Below are 22,431 nucleotides of genomic sequence, written 5' to 3'. Positions count from 1 at the left end.
TTGAGGCGGCAGCGCTTGTGGGGTGGCTCTGGGGATGCCCCAGGGAGGTCGGAGGGAGGGAGCCAAAGCCCTGTGTTGACGTGTCTCCTCCACCACAGCGACCTGCTGCAGAACCCACTGCTGGTGCCTGTGAAGGTGCTGAAGGGCCACGTGCTGACGTTGGACCTGGGCGTCCTCGACGTGCTCTTCCACCCCACCCAGCCCTGGGTCTTCTCCTCCGGTGCCGATGGCACCGTCCGGCTCTACACGTAGCTGCTGCCCAGGGCCAGCGCACCCCCAACCCAACACCGGTACCCTGCGGGCAAGGGGCAGCGCTGGGACCACCGTGCTCTGCCAGGAACGTCGCACCCACTCCTGCACACCAACTCCTGAGGCCTTTCTCATTAAACTCTTTTGGATACAATCCTGCGCTGTTTTGTCCTGTGTTGCTGGCTCAGCCCGAGCTGGACCGAGGCCGTGGGGACGCACGGATCCCCCTGCCAAAAACCCGCTCGGTGCTGCTGCCTCCCCCAGCCCAGCACGGTGCCCTCCAGCCGGCACGGCTGCCCTTCCCCGCAGCTCTTGCGGTGTTTGCTATCGCTGCCGGGCCCTGGAGCTCACCACGGCCTGGCCAGGAGAGCTGCTCCCGCACAGCGGTATTGAGCAGGCAGGACCTGTCCTGTCCCAGCCCCGGCTGACCCCCGTCCCTGTGGGAAGCCACCCCGCCATGGTGGCCGCATGCTGGAGCGCTGGAGCTGGGCTGGCATCGCCGTTCCCCCCTCCCTGGGTACCGCAGCTGGAGGGAAGGGCGGTGGGGCAGCGGAAGGGTGGGCAGAAGACGGGATGAAGTTGATCTCAGCCCTCCCCAGGGTCTCCACTTGCCCCCGCCAGCTCCAGCACACTCACACCCCCCACCACCATGGGGGGCATCACCTGATGCCTGCCCTGGTGCCCCCGGCAGTGGGCACGTCCCGCAGCGCCTGGCCCAGCCCCGTCCTCACGGTGGCTCCTGGGCTGCAGCAGGTCCTGGCCCCCTACCCGGGCTGGGGACATGCACCAGGGCTGGCACGGGACCTGCTGCCAGAGCGGGGCTGGCATGGGACGTGCACCCACCAACGGGAACCCCGGCACCCCCTGCCCCACAGCTGGTCCCACGCGCACCTGGTGCAAGGACACGGCGAGCAGCCAGCCCCAGCCGTGCCCAAAAGGCATTAGGTCCCCGTCCCCAGCACCCCTCTAACCCCGGCATCCCCCTCCATAGTCCCCGGGGTCACCCCAGGCGGGGGGCAGAGCCCTGGCTGCCCCCTGCCCCTGGTCCCAGCGGAGGATCCCCACGTGCTGCCCTCGGCACCCTGCGGCCCGGCAGCCACCGTGAGCTCATCCCGCGCATGAGCTCAGCACTGGCCACAGGCCAGGATGGCCACGGGAACTGGCCCTCCCCGCCGCGGGCCTGGGGGGGATCCAGCCGGGACCCTCTCCGGTCCAGGCACCCACGTGGCTTGGGGCTGCCGGAGCCAGCGTGGCCCCCCCGGCACGCAGCACCCTGCAAGACCCTGCTACGGGGTCCCACAGTGCCTGCACTTCTCCCAGAGCGGGGCCGCGGGCCAGGGCTGGCACCAAACCCGATGCAAAGAGCCCACCGAGGGCTTCCACTTAACGAGGGGAAGGAGGCTGGGGGGTCCCCCCGGTTGGCCCCCCAATTGCCCCCTGGGGCTGGCAGGAGGGGTGGGAGGGCCTGGCACAGCCCCAGCCCGGGCGCAGCCCAGCTCCCTGCCCAGTCACCCCAGGAATCCCCCCACCAGCCGGAGCTGAACAGCTGGGAGGTGGGGAGAGCTTTCAGAGCCGTTCCGGCCCGGGGAGCCGGCAGGGCTGAAGGGCTCTCCCACCGCAACGGAAAGGCCCCGGCAGCCACCCAGCCCCACGCAGAGGCAGCAGCCGAGGGAGCACCAGAGCCCACGGGCACCACTGTGCCCTGCCAGGGCCAAGAGCTCCCAGGACACCTCCTGCCACCAAGCCCTAAGCGGCCTCTCCTCCCTCCCTGCAGCACTGGGCATGAACCACCCCTGCCTCCCTCACAGCAGCTCTTGTTCACTCTGAGCCCTACTGATGCTGGGACTACCACTGACACTGCAGGCCCTGCTGGGTGCAGGTGTCACCGCTGAGCGCTGAGGAGGAGCACTGCGAGGAGGATGGTGCCAGGTCACGCTACAGGACCGCTGCCACCCCACACCTCCCTTGGCTGCTTCTGGTTGCGGAGAAAGTGCCCACAGAGGCACCTGCCCACCCCCATATCCCATACAGCCCCGCAAAGGAGCCCAGGGAGCAGAGCAGGGCCAGGAGCAGCAGGAACTGGAACAGGATCAGAACCCGAAGGAGAAAAAGAACCCAGAGATGAGCAGAGCAGGGAGCTCCAGTGCAGGGACAGAAACCCGTGACAAGGAGCAGGGGCAGCTGGGGCACCACCAGCGCCACGCGCGCGGGGCAGGACCAGCTCGGGGGGACCCCGGGAGCAGAGCCAGGGCCAGTGCTGGGCTTCCCCTTCGGCAAGAGGGGGAAGAGACCCAGCATCGTCCTCCAAAGGGGACCCCTGCTCAGCCGGCAGCCCCAAGCCCCCGCCACGACCCGGCTCACAGGGCTGTGGGGGGCCACCCCTCCCCTTCACCCCACCACAACGCTCGAGGAGCAAAGAGCTTTATTTAAAAATATGTTTATGTACACGTGTGTTGAGAGGACGGTGACATTCATCGAGTAGGGCCCCAGGGGGGACAGAACCCCACATTCAGCATCGGGGAGCAGCAGGGGGGACGAGGGGCTGGAGGCAGCCGGGGGGCTCGGGCTCCGTCCTGCTCCCGGCTGAGTGGGAGCCGTGCGGGGAGCCCAGGGACGCTGCCTGCCCGCGGCTCCAGGCCAGCTGCAGCCCCTTCCCCCACACGCTGCCGCCCACGTCCCCTGCCCAGGACCCTCATCCCATCAGTCAAGCAGGACCCCACGCAGCAGCCCGCAGAGAGGAGCCGTGTACCCACCGTGTCCTCCGGCCGCTGTAGTGCCATGGCCAGGCCAAGCCGGTCCTGGAGGGGGGCGGCAGAGGCGCTGGGCTGGGCGGGCTCCCACCAGCTGGCGAGAGCAGAGGAAGATGATGGGGCTGCCGCAGAGGCCGGTGAGCGGGGCCCCAGGCGGGTGCTCGATGGAGGAAGACGTGGCAGTGCCCGCGGGCGCCCCGGGCCATGGGGCTCGTGGCGAGGAGCCGACCCAACTATTGCTGTGGTGGAGGCGGGGTGCCCCGGGGCTCACAGGATCCTGACGAGGCGGCCCAGCGTCTCTGCCACCTTCACACGGACAGCGGGGACGGGGTCCTTCAGGAGCAGGTTCAGAGCTGGAAGGAGCAGAGCACAGACATGGCAGGGGCCACGGGGCCACGGCCACCCGCCCCTGGCCCCAGCCGCATCCTGGCTTTGCTCCGTCACACGAGGAAGGAGAAACTCCACTCCAGTCCCAGGGATGCTGGGCCCCTCTGCCAGCCCTGTCACACGCTCCAGGGGAGAACAGGGACCCCAAGTCCTCTTCAGCCCCCCAGGAGCCCCCAGCGCTGCAGCCCAGCGGACCACGGCAGCAGGACGGTGCTGCGGAGGCTGCTGGCCCTGCGCCCTGGGACTGGGAGGGCTCCAGGGCTGCAGCTGGTGGGGCTCCTCCTGCGCCACCCCGGGGAGGGGAAGGGCCCCGGTGTGGGGGTCCGGGGCCAGGGAGGGGAGCGGAGCCAGGAGCTGAGCCCCCGGGGGCCCGTGGGGCTGTGCAGACGCTCGCCAGGCCAAGCCTCCCCTATCAGCACGATTTCCTAATGCCTGGAACAGCTCCCGGTAGTAAGAAAACAATCCAGGTAGTTTTTCCTAGCAGTAAAAGTATAATAATATTTTTCCAGTAGCTTGTTTACCCGGCGCAGGAGAGCCCTCGCCTCCCTCCTGATCCCCCCTGCTCCCGCGGGGAGCCAGGCTCCCGATTTACGTGCCCGCTCGCGGCATCCTCGTGCCTGGCCGGGCCCAGCCGCGGGGGTGCCCCGGGGCGGGCTGTAACGCCGAAGCCCCCCCGGACCCCGCGCGGCCGAGCCACTCAACACGGGAAGCTCGCGCAACCCAATCCAGGCCTGCTCGCTCCAGCGATTACTCACACACGGGCAGATTATCTTTCACTTGTTTCAAACAGACAGGCCTCTTTCTTCTGGAAGGGCTCAGGGAGCCAACGGAAAGATAGTTTTTCCTTTTTTAGTGTTTTTTAAGCTCCCTTGGAACAATCCAAAAGTTTCCATGCATTACTATATACTATGAGGTCACTAGTGACAGGGAAAAAATCCCTGAAATCCAGGAAAATTACTTAACTCAGCTCCAAAATGCCACCAGCTTCAAGTCGACTTTTTATTAGCCCTTCATAACGAGCCTTAACTCTGCCTTTTAACGGTTAACACATTACAAACAAACGCTGCGAGTCCCCTCCTGCTCACGCTAAGCCACTGCAAATGCCCGCTGAGCCGCGGGCCAAGGACCAGAGCTTGCGGTGCAGCCCGGTGGGGCCGTGCTCGGATGCGGGCAGAGCCCCGCTCCCGGGCGAGCTGCAACCTCGGCCCTGGGACGCCCGCGGGGTGCAAACCAAATGCCATCCCGGCATCCCCACACCGACTGCTCGGCCCCTCGCAGCACCTTGGCTTTCCAGCCCAGGCCCCCCGTGTCTGCTGCCCGCAGGTGCTGGGCTCGCCCTGGCCACAGCTCTGGCTTCACGGGCTGACCGTGAGGTCGGGGACATTCCCCGTGTCCCCCAGCTCACCCAGGGACACAGCCAGGTGCTGCTGGGGGCAGCGCTGGATCTCGCTGCGCCGGCGCATCCGGGAGGGAGCGGGATCCCATTGCAGCCTCATCCCTCTGCGATGGCCTAAAGCCCCTGCGCTGTCGGCGCCTGGGGGCCCGTGGGAGGCTGCCCCAGGCGCTGCCCATGCCCCAGCCCCAAGAGCCGAGCAGGAGCCTCGGGCACAGCAGCACCAGAGGTTGGGGAGCCCCATCTCGCGGGGCTGAGCTCCGGCTCCAGCGGGCAGAGGCGAGTCCCCGCTCCCCAGCAGCGAAAGCCGCGGGCGGCAGCACCTACTCACCCGAAATGAGTTGGTCCAGGTCCACTTGCTGACAGTGATCTTCGTCCACGTGCAGCACGAGGAAGCCTGAGGAAGAATTTCAATTAAGGAGTCACCTGCCAGCGTTTCTGCCTCCTGCAGCGCTGGTAACTTGTCCTAAAGCAGCGCTGGGCACATCTGAGCGCAGCGCAGCCGAGTTCTGCGCTGAAAGCAGCAAAACCTCCCCCCACGCCCAATCCTCCAGGGGTAAAAGCAAGGGGTAAAAGCAAGGCTGGGCGCTACCCGCCCTCCTCAGAAAGGAGGAACCGCAGAAACGCCCTGAGCGGGGGGTACGGGGCCAAGGCAGCTCTTCTGGCCGCGCTGCTCGCCTCACCGTCGCCTCACCCGCATGCTGCACCCCGAGCCTGGAGACCTTTACAGTGATGGACCGAGCTGGTCCAGGCCCCGTTACGGGCACTGCCTGTGCAGCCCACTGCTGCTGCAAACCAGGGTCTGTACAGGCATTGCCTGCAGCGGGTGGTCGTCCAAACCATGGCACGACCTGGCCACGTGCTTTCCACCTCGGCTGGTCACGGCAGACACCGTGCACCCAGCCAGCATTAGTGGCCAGTGGCTGGAGAAAAGCTCCTGGGGTGCTGGCACCGCCTGGGGCCATGGCAGGCGTGCCCGTCCCTGGGCCTGCGCACAGCAAGGCGCGGGTCGGTGCTCTGCAGGACAGGGAGGCACCGGATGAGCTGGCTGTTTCCAGCAGCCCTGCTCGTCCGCAGTGCCCTCCCAGCAGAGCAGGGATGGAAACCATTCCCAGGACAACAGGGACAGGTACGCGCACCTTCTGCGGAGAGGACGCCCACAGGAAGCCCGAGGAGCGGCGTGGGAGCCGGGCCCCAGCAGCCTTACCGATGAACATGGGCGCAGCCGCTCGGATGTCCACCCAGTTGCTCTTGAAGTAGAAGAGGTTGGTTAAGATCAAGCGGTTCAGCATCTCTGGGTAGCTCTGCATCTAGGAGAGAAACAGCCACCGAGGAAGTCACGCAGGACAGGAGACCAGCTGCCTGCAGCACTGGCAGCATCTCCTGGAAGCCCGGAGCTCCTGGGGAGGCTGAGGTCAGGCCAGGACCACACCTGGGCTGGGGGGAACTGCCCTGTGCGGACGCAGGGTAGGGCCCAGAGGACCTTATGGACCAGCAGCCCCGGCACGAGCCCTGCCGGGCCGCACCGAGCCCCGCGGGCAGTGCCGGCACCGACGCCACGGGCTTTGGCAGCCGCTTACCAGGTGTTTGCAGACGTTGTTCATGAACTCCCCGTAGTGCAGGCTCCTGTCCTCCCGCAGGTGGTTGAGGAACATGTCGCAGAGCCCCTCGCAGCCCATGTTGGGGCCACACATGCGCAGAGCAAACTTGCAGGCCTGCGGCACAGAGAGGGGAGGCTGCGGCGTGCACTCGAGAGCTCAGCACCTCGCAGGACCCCCACGCCGAGGCAGAGGACCCCCGTTGCTGCCGGCCAGCACGGGCAGCGGGGCACTCACTTTGACAACCTCCGGCTTCGGGTCCTGGAGGTGCAGCAGCAGCGTCACCAGCCCGTTCAGGATCTGCTCGAAGAAGACTTCGCAGTTGCCTTCACTGAACTTGGTCAGGTTGCCGAAGAGCACGATGGACGACTGGCGGAGGTCAGGCTGCTCCTGCGGGCAGGGGGACGAGCAGGGCTCAGCGGGAACCGACCCGCGCTGGGCATCTCCCGCCTCGGGGGACGCGCCTGGCAGCGCTGCTCCCACCGCCCACCGCCTCGCTTCTCAGGCTGGACGGCATCACAGCAGCAAGAGAAACGCTGCCGTCTGTCCCGAACCCTCAGCACCTCCCTCCCAGGCCGCCTTGGTCCTCAGCTGCAGGACCTCAGCTTTTTTTGGGGGGGGGGCGGGGGGGTTGAAAACCATTTTAGACGATTCTTCACCAGGAAATAACAAAGCCACCCATGGGCTGAGGACGGGCTCTGTTCGGGGTATAAATTCATTCCCTCCCACCTAATGACTCCACAGAAACACAGCTCCCTGCCTCCTCATCCCAAATTTCAGCCACCATCATCCCCGTTCGCTCCCGCTGGTCCGGAGCCCCGCACCAGCCGGCAGGGAGCACCCGGGAGGTGCTGGGGACCGAGCTGGGGGACGGGGGTCTCCATGCTGCACCCTCCAGCCGTCCGAAGCGGCAGAGCAGTCGCGCACAGCTGGGGAACTCCCGGCTGCGGTTCTGCTGGGGCCAGAGGGAGCAGCAGGGACGACAGCCCCAAAGCCGGAGCGCGGGGCGCAGCGAGGGCCTGGCCAAGGGGGATGCTGCCGGCGGGACGGCAGCAGCTCAGTGCGGGAGCAGAGGACAAGGCTCAAGGCCAGGGACAGGCTGCAAGCTGAGCAGGAGAAGCATCAAAGCATCGAGCTTCCCCGTGGTGATGCTGGAGGGGCTTTGGGGATGAACAGAGACTGCTAAAGGCAGCAAAACCCCCTGGGGCAGACACCCACAGAGGACTTTCCTGCTCCGCCCTGGCTCCTACCCCAGGGCACCCACGTAACCCAGTTCTGGCTCAACCCTGTGCCCAGAGCTTCCTGCTACCCGGGAGGAGTGGAGGTCCGAGCAGACAACGCAGCGGATGCCTCTGCTTCCCAACCACGCCGTGTCCTTATGCAGCCTGTGCTGAGCTCCCAGCTGGGGCCGCAGCGCCCTGACCTCCTTCCCCCGGCTCCGCAGTGCTGCCTGCACCCAGGGACGTGCCCCGTAGCATCCAAGCAGACTCCTGCTCCTCCCGCACACATCCCCTGCACTAAGCAGGCTCCGGCTCAGCAGACACACCGGCAAAGGCACGAGCTCAGCCTCCCTGGCACAGCCAGGGCGCTGCCTTACACTGTCGAAGAAGGGCCGGATCCTGATGGCGATGTGGAGCAGCATGGACTGGATGTCTCTCTCCTCCACGTGATCCAGGAGCTTGGAGAGACTGGACATGGCCTCCAGCGCAACCAGGTTGTGGGGGTCGTCTTTGTCATCCATGCCGTTGACCATGGATGCCAGGAGCTTGGCCCCGTGCTTCCTCACCTGCAAGGGAAGCGGTGAGGAAAGCGGTCCCCATGGGGCGAGCCTGGCAGGGACACGTCCCCTGGGTGCCCTGCAGCAGGCTCCTGCCCCACGCCGTGCTTCCAGCCAGAGAGAGCTGGAAGGAGACTTAAATTACGACCGCCGTGGGCAAAGCATCTTCGGCACAGGCCAGCCATCGCACGTGGTGACTGCTTACCGCAGTCACCGGTTCCCCTCCCGCTGAAACCATCAACACAGTATTTCACTGTGTAATTAGAGCTGGTGTATACACAGCAAAGGGGGAAATTAAGTTTGCATAAGCCACATTAAGTCTGCCATCACTTAATTCTGAGCACTTGACTCTGCAAACTGCACTGTGCCACCCAGCGTGGCTTGCAGAGCCCAGCTGGGAAGGGACAAGGACGGACAGACAGACTGCTGTCTCTGAGCCACCTGGGACGGCAGGAGCCCGCCCAGACCCACGCCTGCCCAGCCTCGCCAGGCTGGCATCGCTCCAGGCTGCCCTAGCAGCTCAGGGACGGGAGCATCCGCAGCACGGCCCGGGAGACAGCTCTCCTGATGGGCTGGAAACCCGGCTGCGCTCCGGCTGGGGTGAGCGGAGGAGACGGCAACAGCTCGTCCCTGCCATCGCCCTCATTGCGTGGGCTCGTCGCCACCCTCCTCATCCTCGCCGGGCTGCACTGTCAGCCCTGCTGGTTTCTTGCTTCCCGGAGGCTGCGCTCCGGCTCGCGGAGCCCACAGTGCTGTTAGAGCAGCGGCTCTGACCGGGCTATGCCAGCAAAACGGTATTTTTAGTAGCTACTTATATTTTAGCAGCAGATCACGGCAGCGCGTTGTCTGTCCTGGGGCTGGCCCGCTCGTGACCTCTTCCCAGGGTTTGGCACGGGCAAGCAGAGGAGTGGGGTGCCTGCCAAGCCCCCGCGCTGCCGCCGATCAGCCGTCAGGTGAGGAGAGCGGCGGGGTCAGGCTGGCAGCCCCAGGCAGCCCAGTGCTCCCATGCCCGCGGGGTTTGTGGCATCGGCTCCTCTCCCGGGCAGGAAAGGGGGTTTAAGCCACTGCTTCCCAGCTGCAAGGTGCATCCGGAGCCTGGCGGGGACCAGCCGCCCCCGCGCACCCTCACGGCGAAGAGCGCCCTGTGCCTGCCCTCCCCGCGCGCCGCTCCGCGGACGCGCCTCCGGCACAAGCTGCTCCGACCGCAGGGCTTCGGAGAGCGCGGGTACCAACTCCTGCCCGCCTGAACCCCACCGGCGGGACAGGGGATCGCTTTGCTTTTAAGGCTCCATTTGTCAGCCGGCAAAGCAGGAAGGAGCGACGGGCTCACAGGTCTTGCACAGGCACGCTGCTGCTCCCCCCAGGGATGCCGGGCTTTCCTCCAAAGCCAGGCTTTTATAAAAGTGTCTGCTAACGCAGTCAGAAGTCTGCACCAGAGCAGGCCGGCAGTGCCTTTAGACAGGACAGCTGCCACCTCGGTTTTGGAGGTGCCGTCACCAGGGCAAGGAGGCGGCCAGCTGTCCTGTCTTGCCTTTGACAAGCAGCATCGCCCGGCGGCTACCTGCTCCCTTCTCCCACCGGGCCAGGACTCCCAGGCCGAGCAGCGCGGAGGTCGCTCTCACCTTTTCCGGCGAGCCGGAGGCGATGTTGCCCAGCCCCCGGAGAGCCAGCATCCGCACCAACATGCAGGCGTCCTTCTGCCTCCCTGTCATGTTATCCATCACGGTCTCCAGCAGGATCAGGTCATTCACCACGTTACTATTGAGGAGCTAAAGCAGAAGAGAGCCTCAGCATCGACAGGACAGGGGCCCCGCGAACCACAAGGGAGAGGATGGCTGCGGTTGGGATGCTCTTATTCCTTTACACTGGGAAAGAGCCCTGCCAGGCTCGCTTTGCCCCCCGGCTCCCCTCAGACCCTCGCTCCATCCAGAGACAGGGCTAGAGGAGCCCTCAGCTCCTGCACCCCGAGGCAGGCACTTGGATTTGGGGAACCTGCAATCATTTGTAACATGGAAATCGAGAAAACCGAGGACCCCAAGTTGGGAAGAAGTGGGAAGCCCAGGCGAGCACTCACAGCAGGGAGAAACCCACGAAACCTACACAAAAGCTGACTCCTTGCCCCCGAGCTCGCCGGCCAGGTGAGATGAGGTGGGCTATTTATTGAACATAGATAAAATTATATGCGTTCCTTTTCTGGGTTAAGTGAAGGTGGCCCGTCCACCTTGGCAAAGGCTGGTAAATTAATGTCTTAGATGGAAATTTAGGTAACGCGTCGTGATCTGAGCCCCATACGCCCCTACGTACTATCATACCCTCCCTACCGCGTCGCCCTTCCGCACAAGCTTTTGTCTGCCACAGGCACCCTCCAGTTTTGGGTCTGGTTCCCGCCATGATAGAGAAAGAGAAGAAATCACGAGAACTAAGGAATGCTAATATCATTACATTCACGGGGTTTCCGTTAGGTGCACGTGGAAAATGGTACCAAGGCAATTATGAGCTATTGAAAGAACTGGGACTCTCTGGTTCCCGACGGGAAAAAGTTGCCCATCGTTTATCGAATCAGGCACTATTCTCACCTGCAGATATCGTGCCTATTTTTATGTCAGGCATGGACTACGGTAGGATCATACTATCTTAATGAATTGTAATAGCATTGATTGACTGTTAATAAACTGATTTCTTCTCTTTCTCTAAGAAGTGGGGGCATTTGCAGGGATGGAGGGCCAAAGCGCATCCCCTGGGCTCCGGAGCAGCCAGCGGCAGTGCAGGGGCACCCAAAGCCACCGTGATCATCCCCAGCGGCTGAGCAATGGCAGAACCGGAGCTTTTGGTGAGCAGCTCCTCATTCCCAGAGCGGGGCTGGGAGGAGCCGGCCCGGCAGAGGCTCAAGGAGCCTGATTCAGGAGACCTGGCTGGAGGGAGACGGCAGGGCTGCTCTCCCGCTGACCCTCCTAACCGAGCCCCCGGCTTGCGGGGAGAGCCACGTACGGAAGCGGGATGTGCTCCAAGGAGCGCTGCTGGCCCTCCCCGATGGGGCCCGGCTCATCCTGGATGGATCAGGCTCCGCTTTATGGAAAGGAGGTTTATCCGCCGGCCGCAGCGGGGTCAGCAGGAGCCCAGTGACGACAGGGCACGTCTGGATTAATGACCACCAGCGTGGCTGCTCTGGGGTTTACCCTCTCTCGGGCAGAGCCCTGCTCTCTGCTGCTGCCCAGCCCCAGTGCAGGGGGTCAGCGGGGCCGCTCCAGGCTCCAGCCGCGGCGAGGGGTCCCCACGCGCACCCGCTGTCACCCGCCACCGCTGCAGAGAGGCCGGGAGCCCCGGGGCTGAGAGGGACCCCGCGACACGAGACCCAGCACCCCAGAGCCTGATCCACACGCAGACAACCGTGGTGCAGGCACAGAGCTGGGGCCAGACGCCCGCAGGCAGCGAGGGCTGCCGGTAGCCACGTGCAGGCACCGACGGCACCCCCAGAGCTGCCCCGGGGACCCAGGGGCTGGCACGGAGCCCCCGCTCCCGCCGGGACAGGGCAGCGACGGCCATCCCGGGGCAGCGGCCGCACCTCTGCTGCCGTCCGGGGGCTCTGCGGGGGCCGGGCGAGCAGGGGCTGCCGCACAGCAGCCCCGTGCCCCTGTCTGCCTGCTGCTCCAGCCCAGTGGCCGTTCCCCTCCTCGCTTCCCCTCTGTCATCTCCGTCACTGGCACGGCCGAGAGAAAAGGGACTGAGCTCTCACCTCATCAGTTTTGAGAGAGGGAGACACAGGCATTTGCTTCCTTCCCCTCCAGCTCCACGGTGAGGCAAAGCTGCTATTTTAAACCCTTTAAGGATGCAGAGAGCCAACCACACTCCAAAACTAAAGCAGATTCTGGGACAGGCTCCAAGAGCCGGGCCGGCAGCTCCCCCAGCCAAACAGAAAATAAAAACAGTGCCTTAATCCCAGGCTGCTTAAGCAGCTGAGAATTTAAAAGGTGGTTTATAAGGGGGGATATAGTTCTGCATTGTTGGCATAAGGTGCTCCTTTATGTAACAAAAACTCCTCGAGTGGCCCAGGGCTTTAAGGTGGTATGTACGGAGAGATAGTGTTACAGTCTGCTGGCTGCGCTGCCGGCGAGGGGAAAGGACTTGAGTCACTTCATTCCTCAGGGTGGTACGTAAGGATGGAGTTACGGTTTGCTGGCTCATGGCGGTGATGTGTTCAGAGTTGGACTCCTGCAAGCGCTTCTCTGCCATCCCCTCTACCAGAGGGTCGGGAAGGCGAGGAGGGCAGGCAAAGCCTGCTGCAGGCAGAGCCCTGCTGCAGCTTAACCCTCATCCCGGCTGCTCTCCAGCCGGGCAGGGAAAGACAGACGGACGGGAGCCAGCCTGCAGCGGTGGCTCAGCCGCGCTGCGCCTCCCCGCGACACCCCCTGCTCACCTCGGCGAAGAAGGCAGTGGTGGTGATCCTCTGGCTGTCGAAGACGCTGCTCAGTGTTGGGATGAGGTTCTTCACGATCAGGGGGAGCCGGGGGCCGGCGTGTCGCGCCATGGCGCTGCGAACAGAAGCGGCAAGCGTCACCCGCACCGGGGGCTACAGACGGCCCGTGGACCCCGGGGGGCTTCAAGGAAGCTGGCGAGCCCCTTTGCCCGGGGTCTGTGAGCCGTGGGGCATCAGTAGGCTGCCACAACCTGCCTCTGCCGAGTGCCACCTCCTCCCGTGCCACAGGACGGGTGGCCACAGCCCAGGGTGCTTTGAGCACCGTGAGCGGCAGCGGGGCCACGGGCAGCAGAGCTGCCTGCGCTGCCCGTCTTTCACGCCTCTGCATCCTACTACTGTGCAGAATGAGCACGTTGACATCCAGGACACAAAAGCCGGTGGCCCTGGCCTGGCATCGTCCCCTCCTGCCACTCGCTCACTGGGGACGAAGCGCAGGGCAGGACCGAGCCCGTGCCTGGTGTGCGCCGGGCACCCTGGCAGGACCCTGCTGTGATAGACCTTGGCCAGGAGGGACGGGTTTTGTTTTGGATGAGACACGCTCAAGTGTTTGGGAGGTTCAATAAAGCATTTTTGCAAATACTGGAAAATCCCAAACCGCTCATCTCCTTTGCAGCCGTCCAAGAGCTATTAATGGCACTGGGTGGAGGGACAGCGAAGTCCCCGGTTGAACCAGGCTCCACCGAACCGGACCGCGGGCTGCGGCCATCCCTTGGCCTCGCAGCCTCATGCCAAACTCGCTGCCGCTGGCACGAGGTTGCGCAGCCGCCGCGGGAAGGACGGGCAGCTGCCAGTAAGCTGTCTACAGGGATTGGATGCTGCTGCAATACCCGATGAACCGCAAGGACATTTCAGCAGCAGCGAAAGGAAAAAAATTTCCATCCAAGACCTTTTGGTGTCCGTCATACCTTGGTTAGATGGGACCAGCGAGCCTGAGTGCTGACAGGAGCACAGCAAAGCAGCTGATAGCAGGCTGACATGCCTGAAGAGCTGCTGCACAGCAAGGGGCACACCAGGGAAGCGCGGCACGGCAGGCACCCCGTGGCGGGACCGACAGCAGGCACCAGCTGCATCCAGCCCCACCGCGCTGCCAGGAACGCGGCTCATCCCCCGTGGGCTCCCCACCCAGGCTGCTTCCCGCGAGCTGGGGACAGAGCTGGCCACCCCACGAGGGGCAGCAAGGCAGAGCCCCACCGCCAGCCCTTGGCGATGCTGCGGGAAGCCAGCGAGACCCTCCATGGGCTTTGGTGCATCGCAGCTCCCCTGGCACACGGCACACCCCCTCCCCGCTTGCTACAGAGCGCTGGCCCGCTCCCAACGGCCGCGGTGCAGCTCTTGCATCGAAGGTAGAGGAGATATCAGAGAACCGGTGCGCGGCACCAGAGTCTTACCTGGCGAGCACGGCGATGCCGTCGTGGTGCCTCTCTGGACTCGCCATCAGCTCCCAGCCGCTGGCGCTGCTCACGGCCCTGGCGACCTCCTCGCTGCCACCCCGGGCCAGCATGACCTTCAGCGTTTCCACGGCACAGCTGGGGAGAGAAGCCCGGTGGTGAGGTCAGGGCAGGCTGCCTGCCCTGCCTGCAGCCCTGCCCGTCTGACAGGTCGCAGGGCGGCAGAGGAGGGAACTTCTTGCCCAGGGAGCGCTGGGACAGGCAGGAGGTGTTCGGGGGCTTGAGGACGGGATGAGTTATGCGAGGGCTTTAGCTGGAGTGAGACGAGCCCATAACTCACTGCTACTTCCATTTACACCGTGACGTTTGCCGTTAAAGTGATCCAAGACAATAGACTGAAAAGTAAAGAAGTCCAGAACTACTTTAAGGAGGTTTTTTTTGCATTAATATTTTATAGGTAGGGATTAGTTTGCTGCAAGCACAGAGCAACATATGGGAAACATACATTATCCTGTCAAAACAAAACAAATATTAGCAATGGATAAATCTTAGCCTTCAATACAAGCAAGAGGAATGCAGTGACCACACGCACAAAGAAAACATCGTTTAGTAAGAGTGTCTCAACACGAAGGTCTTTCAGCTGACGAGCTGGGTTCCCGCTATTTTGGCTTCTCGTAGGGATGGGGCAAGCTGCGGTGCCAAGGGAGCGGTGCTTGGAGGGACCGTCACCCCCCGAGCCCCAGGAGGCTGCAGGGCGCGGGCACCCCAGGGCTCCGCCGCAGCCACGTCCTCCAGCAGCTGCAGGAGCCCCAGAGAGCCCAGCTTGCCCCAGCGAAGGACATCCAGGCACGCCTCTTGCACGTCCAAAGTGGAGACTAACAACGGAAAACAACCACCCTGACCCACCACACGCACAGAAAACACCCTGCCACACCAGAGCCGAGGCTTTCGGCAGCTTTGTACTGCATGTGTCAGTATGTTTTACCAGGAGCAGGGGCTCCTCCAGGGATGAGTGCCCGGAGGACGCACGCACACAAGCGGAGCGTCCTTAAGGGCCAAAGCTGAGCACCTGCCCGCGGCAGAAGCGCAAGGAGCAGGAAAGGAGACAAGCAGAGGGATGCAGGTTTGCTTTTCTGCTTGGCACAGGCACCTCTAGCGTGCAAAGCAAAAGGTCTCTGCTGCAGCCCTCGCGAGCCTGAGCAGAAGCTGCCTGGTCCCACACATCCATGGGGCACGCAGCATGGCTCTGGACCCGTGGGGCAGACGGTGCAGAAGCCTCAACCCTGCCCTGCAAAACCCAGCCGGAGGAGCCCACGGAGGAGCCCACAGAGGAGCCATCCAGCCGGCTCCGTCCGTGACGGCAAACAGAAAAGCAGGACCACGAACGCTTGCTCAGCTCTCATGACAAGTCCAGGCTGGCGGAGAGTCTTTCAGCGTGCTTTAAGCATCCCTGCATCATGAAGACTACAGGGCAACAAGGAATTAATTACTAATTAAAGAAAACCTTAGGCAGAAGTATTCTTCCACCGTCTGTCCACGCCAATCTGCCGGTATATGTAACAGTCCTGGTTTTCGTGCTTTGGAGTCCGGCCACGCAGGCCTTCGGAGTTTTTCAACCAGTTTTCAGCTGAAGACTGCCCGAGCCGCTGCAGCTCCCCGAGCCGGCGGCGGTGCCTCCTTCCCGCCAGCTGTAGCCGAAATCACTAAGTGACAGGCAAGAGCCTCCATTTACAGAGGTCTTTCCGCAGAGCAAGTCCCTGACCTCGAATATCCCTTCCCAGCAGCCTGGCACAAAACCCAGGCTCCTTTTTCATTACAGCAGTGGGTTTAGCGGGGAGGTGCAGCGTCCACTTCACGTACTCCTGCCCGTTTGGAGCAGGAGACCCCGACGCCTTCCAGCTCTGCCAGCCCGGCAGCGGGCAGCTCAGCTCCCGCCTCGCCCGGGGCAGCACGGCCCCGCAGACCGGGTCCAACGCAGCAGAGCTCTGCACGGGCTCCAGCACCGGTGCTCGGCAGATACACGGCCGTACTGCTGCCTACGGCGTGCCCATCCCCATGCTCTCGCGTTCCCTAGGGCAGAAATCATCACCGCACACCGCCGCGGCACGGGGCATTTACCAGCTCTCGGTCTGCCCAGCTCCAGAAGACTGAGCCAGTCTCCCTGCCTCAAGGCAAGGTTGACCTAATCCTGGAGTGTTTACCCAGTACGTCTCCAGTCCTCTCAACCATTCCTGGGGTTCTCCCCCTCGCCGGCAGGGAGCCCCCCACCCCCAAAGCCTAACCTGAATCGCACTCCAGCTTTGGTGCAACGGAGACCCCCCTCCTGCAGCATCGTGAGGGCCACTAACGTTTCTGCAGAGCAAGAAAACTCCATAAGCCTCAAAACTCAAAGCTTGCATCCAGATGAACCTGTAATTTAGTCCAAGCAAGCTGCAATAGGATTTCTTTTTCTTGCAGCATAAGAAAGCAGCAACAAAAAAGCCTCCTGGCAGACGCTCATGGACCAGAGGCCAGCGAAGGCCGGTGAACTTCCCACCAGCTCCCTGCTTGGGGACAAGGTCCGACAGGCAACGTCCCGGTGCTCGCAGGGGGCTCCTCCGGAGGGACCGTTCCCGACAAAGCCCCTGCGTGCCGGCTGCGGGATTCCCGCTCCACTCGAACCTCCCCGAGGCTTCAGCTCCTCGCCTGCAACGCCAGGCTCTCCCGCTCCTTAACAAGAGCTAAGAAGCCCGGGGCGAGTGCAGCGGGTTAGCCCCCGCGCAACCAGAGACTGCTCCTGCAAGACAGATGGTTAAAGCCGTTCATTCACAAGGTTTGCTTTTTCCACAGTGTCCTATAGACACTTCCTTCCTTTCCAACAAAAGCCCGTGTCTTCCAACCTCCCTTTCCTGCCAAGCTATCATATTCACCTTTACCATCTCTCTTTGGCATTTAAATATCATGAAGACTTAGAATTCAAAACGCGTACAGGAAATTACTTTGATATTGTAACCAGCTCCTGGGACAAGGCTGGAATTTCACATCCCCGCGGTTTTTCTGCGCGTTGGACAAAGACCGTTCCCCCTCCATCGATCGGCGATGACTTCATGGACGCGCGGCCACGGCAGGAGCAGAAACAGGGCTCGGAGCCGCACCGCGTGCCCTTCCCTGCCCCTCCGGTCAGTCCCCGGAGATTTCTGGCAGGAGCCGGCGTGACGCAGCCCCTCTCCCTGCTCCCCAAAAGCAGGCGACATCACCGGGGACTTGCAGCTGCGATGCACAGCCAGGACACGGCCAACGGTACCAAAACCTGCAAGATCAAGCGGAGATTTGAGAAGCGGCGCCAAGAAACCCAACACAGCGCACGCGCGCCGGCCGCGTCTGGGGAGCGGCGATGGAGGAGCCTTTTTCCCTTCTTGAGGTCACGGATGCTGCGTGTGACCCATGGACTGTGGTCCCAAGGGAACGAAGCGGAGCACACCCGCACTCGGGCTAGCCCTGGCGAGGCAAGCCGTGGGCTCGGAGCAGCGAGAAAGCCCCTCTGGTACAATCCTGCCCAACTTCACCGGGACCAAGCCGGCCGCCTCGATCAGCGGCAGCCGGAGGGAGCCAGCCTCCGGTGGAGCTGCTCTCTGGGGGCTGCAGGAGAGGGGCCGGGGGGCTCCCCCACCCCACATCTTGGGATGCGGGTGTCGAAGAGCTGCTGGCTCCTACCGCTCTTCTGGCTGGCACGTCGGCTTTTCCTGCAACAAGGATCCAGGGCCTCTTGCATCCCAAAGGTTCACTCTTGGGATCGACAGCTGCCTTGCTGCCGCGGGAGCGCCCAGGCAGGAGCCTGGGGAGGCCCACGGGCTCATCCAGCCCCGCTCCACGGAAGGAGCGGTGGTCCCGGCAATAGTTCAGCGCGTTCTGGTTTGTGTCCCCAGTGCTGTTTGGAGTCCAGACACTGCTGGAGGAAGAGCAGTCATTTCTGGCTCCTGCGTCTCCTTCCCTGGGAGGCAACCAGTTGCTTCGAGTTTCCTTCAGCACTCCCCGTGTTATGGTACGGGGTCTGGCTGGGATCTGCCCGTGCCTCTCTTCCAGGAGTCGTTAAGGGGGAAGAGCATGACGAGAACAGACAGTTCTGGCTGCACGAGCCCAAAGCCACAAAGGCAGCGCGAGTGCCTGCTCCCGTTGGGGGGATCTGCACGAAACCCCCCCGGACCGCGGCCGCCGCCGTGCGAAACGCCCCGAGGGGACGAAGCAAGAGCCACAAGCTCAGGGAGCGACACCGCCAGCGCCAGAACGGCCGCGGGGAAACCCACACTCGGTGTGAACCACCCCGCTCCTCTGAGGCATCGCGTTTGTTTAATTTTATTCTAACATGTGGTCTAGATAAAACACTAATCTGATAGCAGCCCTGCCATCCAGCATAACAACCTGTTTCCACTCATTACATCTCCCTGCTGGAAAAGTCACCCTCTGCGGGAGCAGCAGCTTTCCGAGATGAAGACGGGGCCCACCACAGTATGAGACGAAGACGGGGCCCACCACGGTACAAGACGAAGATGGGGGGCATTGCTCGGTGTGCCCAACGCTGCCGTTCCAGTCGCTCCGCTCGGGGTAAGGAAACGGTCTTTCTGCACCACTGGGATTTGAGAAATGAACTGTCAAGTGATGCTCGAGCCCTTTTAGCTCGCTGCCGCTTTGTCTGCTGTCTTTGTGGGCTCCTCCAGGCTTTTTCTTTTTTCCCCCCCCTAAGACTAATAATAGCCTGTAAAAAAAAAAACCAAGTCTGGAAACCCACAAGAGGATAAAACTGAAAATCAGGGCAGAGCTTCCTCCCCGCGGGCCGGCCCACGCTCCAGGGAAGCCTTCAGACATTGAGCTGGTGGAGGGAGCGAGCCGGCGGCTGGAGAAGCCGCCCCAGAGAAGGGCTCCCTGCCCTCCAGTCCCCCGGTAAGCCTGCGGCACCTCCTGCCATTGCTGCCTGGGATGTGGCTTTAATCCCAACATCCCCATAAATTTAAAGTGCTTTAAAGCAAGTGCAGGCACCGCTCATCAGCCAGACCATTTGCTGCAGGACGAGGGCACCTGCGGCCGCAACGCCGGGGCTGCGCCACGGCAGACAAGCCGCCAGAAGCGGGGCTGAAGGCCGAGGGGCACCAGCGCCGTTTCAGACGCCAAATCCAGCGCAGGCAGTGCGGACAGCCGGGACGGCTGACGCGCGTCGGCACCCAGCCCAGCCCCGGAGCAGCTCCGTGAGGGTCCCCGGGCAGGCAGAGTCGCTGCGGGCGGGAGCAGGGCTGTTTGCATCTCATTCACAGCCACACCACCCGCGGAGGCTGAAGAGACAAGTCCTGGTCCTTTCTCCTACAGATCAAGGCCAGAGGTGCAGGAGAGAAGAGCAAGCCCTTGGGGCTGCTCGGCACAGGCAGGCTCCCGCAGGGGCACGGGACGGAGCCACGCAGGGCGCGGGCAATGCCTGGAGAAGCAGCACTTCGCACCAACCCAGCGGGATGCCCGCAAGAAGCTGGAGACCTGCGTACGTCGACGGGACACGTTCACGGGTCCGGCAGCCCCACCACGTTACAGGGTTACAGCCTCACGCTCCCGGGAGGGGACACACTGAAACCCAGGGGTGGGAGAGTCCTGCAGGTCGCCTAACGCGGGCTCTGCCTTCACGGCGTCCCACCTCTCCCAGCACAAAGGCTCTGCTGGAAACGTCCAGGAGCTGACGATGCTCAGCAAGCCGGCCAGCACCGCGCTCGCGGGCTCAGAGCGCCACGGAACGATAGCCTGCGCGGGACGCGGACCCCGCGCGGGACGCGGACCCTGCACACCCGGAGCTGGCAGAGGGTTGCAGCGGTCTCCTCTTCCTCTGCGGCCAGGGCAAAGCCTCACCTGCAGCGGCCCTTTCGACATCCTCGCTGTCTGAAGATGCCAGATGCACAAGGCCAACACAGGTGCTGCCCCGCGCCAGCAAACACCCTTTGGTGTTTGAACCCGGGCTGTTTGGTTCAAGCAGAGGATTATTTAGCAGCTGCGGTGACTCTTGCCTGCGCTCAGCAATTGGCCGTTTGGGGTTTCGGGGGCTCTCACAACAGAGAAATCATTTTTACAACAACACTCTCTTAAAATCCAGAAGAGCCAGCCCCAAGGAGAGGCCAGGCCCTGAACACATCTTTTAAAAAGCTGCTGATTGCAGCCTGCCAGGCCGGGCAGCGCAGAGGCTGCTGGCGTCCCGGGTGGGCAGTGCATCGCCCCGCTGCCCACCCGGCCCCGCGCCGCTCGATGGGGCTATTTGAAGGCGTTCGCCAAGACCAGAAGACGCAGTGACCGTACGTGCCGGGGCAGGGCAGCTCCTCCAGGGAGGAGCACGGCCCTGGCAGCAGATACCCCAGACCACAGTCAGACTGAAAGGGTCCTGCGAGGCCCCGTCCTTTCCAACGTGAGCCAAGCCCGAAGGGGACCAGCGTATTTCTGCTACCCTGCGAAGGCCACTTCCCAACCTTTGCCCACAAAAGCGTTAATGTCGGGTACAGACTTGGCTGGAGGCAGCCAAACCCTTACGGTTTTGCTCAAGTTGGGGTGCCGCGGGCAGAGGCCAGGGGAAGGCGAAGCAGCCAGCGGCAGCTCTCCGCACACGAAGGGAAGTCCCACCTTCACGGAGACCCTCAGCGCCGCAGGCGCGGGCTCGGAGGTTGTGAAGGGGGAGCTCATTAGAGGCTGGTGACAGGCAACGGCACTCGTTCCTAAGCCCTCTGCCAGAGGAGCCCCCCAGGCAGAGCAGAACAAGCCAGAGGCACCCGCAGAAGCAGGGGCCGGGCAGCTCGCCGCAACCAGAGCCTTCCCCGCCAGACCTCTGGGTCTCCTCCTCGGTGGTGAGGGACACCATGGGCCGAAAGCACCGAAGGAGGACAAGGCAGATGCGGTGGATCGGCACTGCCACCTCTACGTGGGGGAAGACGGCATCATGGCCCGGCTCTGTTCGCTCAACGGGCAGCAATTCGGCGTGACCGAGACATGCTGCAGCCATCGACGCGACGAAGCCAAAAACTTTGCTCTTTCCAGCTTCCCCTCCTCATCCTTCAGGGAAGCGGAGCCATCCTCCCTCCCCAAGAAACACTCATCCGCCCCCGACGTGCCCAGCGAGCCCCGGGGGGCCCCGCCAAGGCCCGCTCCCGAAAGCCAGCGGGGCTTTTTCGGGAGGCTGCGGCAGTAACCCAAGCCGGCAGGGCTCTGGCACTGTGGCTGCCCGAGCTCTGAAAAGCACAGCTTTCACTGCGGCTGCAGGGGCGGCTGATTTAATGCTTCCCAATTTAGAGATTGTGTTCTGCAGAAGAAAACACATCAAAAAAAAAAAAAAAACAAAAAAACCACCAAAACGCAGAGCCCAAACCGCACCAGAGGTCAGGCTGTCATACCTAAGGCGTTACGGCCCGGGTGTTATTACCCAGCCCTCCGATTACAGAGGCAGCGCACGCTCTTGTGTTTGCACAAACAAAAATGAGTTCCACATGGCAGGTAGGCGCGTTCCCTCCGCGCCGGCCGCCCGGCGCCCCGGCTCCGCCGTACCTGCAGGGATGGAGGCTCCGGGGGGCCTGGCCGTGGCTGCTGCTCCTCCTCTCCCTGCTCTGCAGGTTCTTCGGTAGCTGAACACCCACGGTGCAGCTGACGCGCAGCAGGAGAGTCACAAACAACGGCGGGTAGAGTCCCAGCACTGCTGCCCCAGACTCCGGAGCAGACATGATCTCATACAAAGCACATGTGGCCTGGAGAGAGAGCGAGCGCGCGGGAGAAGAGGATTAGGAGGGGATCTCCCACACCACGCCGATATCTGTTAGTAAATAACCCAGCGAGGCGGCGGGAGGGGTTTTTTTTTTTTCCTCCTTCCCGCAACGCCGAGTCTAACAAAGCATCGGCATCTACCGCCAGCATAACCTCTCCGTATCCCACACGCAGCTCCGACGGAGCTACAGCTGCTGTTAAAAGCACTGCTCCTCGGGAAAGCTGGGTGTTTCCAGCTGGGGCAGGTTTGAAGCCTGTACCTGGGGAAGGAGAGCAGATCCAAGAGCTCAGGTTTTATGGGCAGGAAGACAACGCGCACGCAGAGCCCTTCGCAGAGCCCTATTCCGGCCAATTTAAAAAGCCGTAATTACACAGCACAATATAGAGGGGTGTTAAAACCAGAGCGGGGAGGGGAGGAGGGTTTGCTTTCAGCGCGGCTGATTCTGTACCATCTGCATTCGGTCCTTCAGAGGAGGAGGAAATTTTCACAGCTGCTTTACTGCTTAGAAAGCTGCCAAGCTGGGTTTATTTTTTCTGAAGGGATAAAATGCAAAGTGGTCTCCCTTGAGGATGGACACCTGAGAGGCTTTTTACGAGCCTGTGGATTAGCTCTAATAGGCATTACACAGCGATGCGTTATTTCCAGAGTCTACGCCTGGCACAAAC

The 22,431-nt window shown here is 62.8% G+C and overlaps 2 protein-coding genes across 9 annotated transcripts in view; one reads left to right on the top strand and one right to left on the bottom strand.

Annotated features, from left to right (window-relative positions):
- Positions 1-367, top strand: part of BOP1 (BOP1 ribosomal biogenesis factor) — a 71,442-nt gene extending 71,075 nt beyond the window's left edge. For all 7 annotated transcript variants that reach the window (XM_082308124.1, XM_082308125.1, XM_082308128.1 and 4 more), the window contains one exon: positions 99-367. In XM_082308124.1, coding sequence (XP_082164250.1) covers positions 99-252 — 154 coding nt within the window. In that variant the 3' untranslated portion in view covers positions 253-367. The remainder of the gene's footprint in view (positions 1-98) is intronic.
- Positions 368-2,697: 2,330 nt separating this feature from the next.
- Positions 2,698-22,431, bottom strand: part of MROH1 (maestro heat like repeat family member 1) — a 57,110-nt gene continuing 37,376 nt past the window's right edge. For both annotated transcript variants that reach the window (XM_082311854.1, XM_082311855.1), the window contains exons 34-43: positions 21,553-21,749; positions 14,017-14,154; positions 12,569-12,683; positions 9,777-9,923; positions 7,975-8,163; positions 6,615-6,767; positions 6,360-6,494; positions 5,987-6,089; positions 5,111-5,176; positions 2,698-3,352 (exon numbers count right to left, since the gene is read on the bottom strand). In XM_082311854.1, the coding sequence (XP_082167980.1) occupies positions 3,267-3,352; positions 5,111-5,176; positions 5,987-6,089; positions 6,360-6,494; positions 6,615-6,767; positions 7,975-8,163; positions 9,777-9,923; positions 12,569-12,683; positions 14,017-14,154; positions 21,553-21,749 (1,329 nt within the window). In that variant the 3' untranslated portion in view covers positions 2,698-3,266. The remainder of the gene's footprint in view (positions 3,353-5,110; positions 5,177-5,986; positions 6,090-6,359; positions 6,495-6,614; positions 6,768-7,974; positions 8,164-9,776; positions 9,924-12,568; positions 12,684-14,016; positions 14,155-21,552; positions 21,750-22,431) is intronic.

This window comes from Platalea leucorodia (assembly GCF_965183815.1).
Source record: "Platalea leucorodia genome assembly, chromosome: 1".
Taxonomy (NCBI): domain Eukaryota; kingdom Metazoa; phylum Chordata; class Aves; order Pelecaniformes; family Threskiornithidae; genus Platalea; species Platalea leucorodia.
This window is presented reverse-complemented; position numbering and strand designations above follow the sequence as displayed.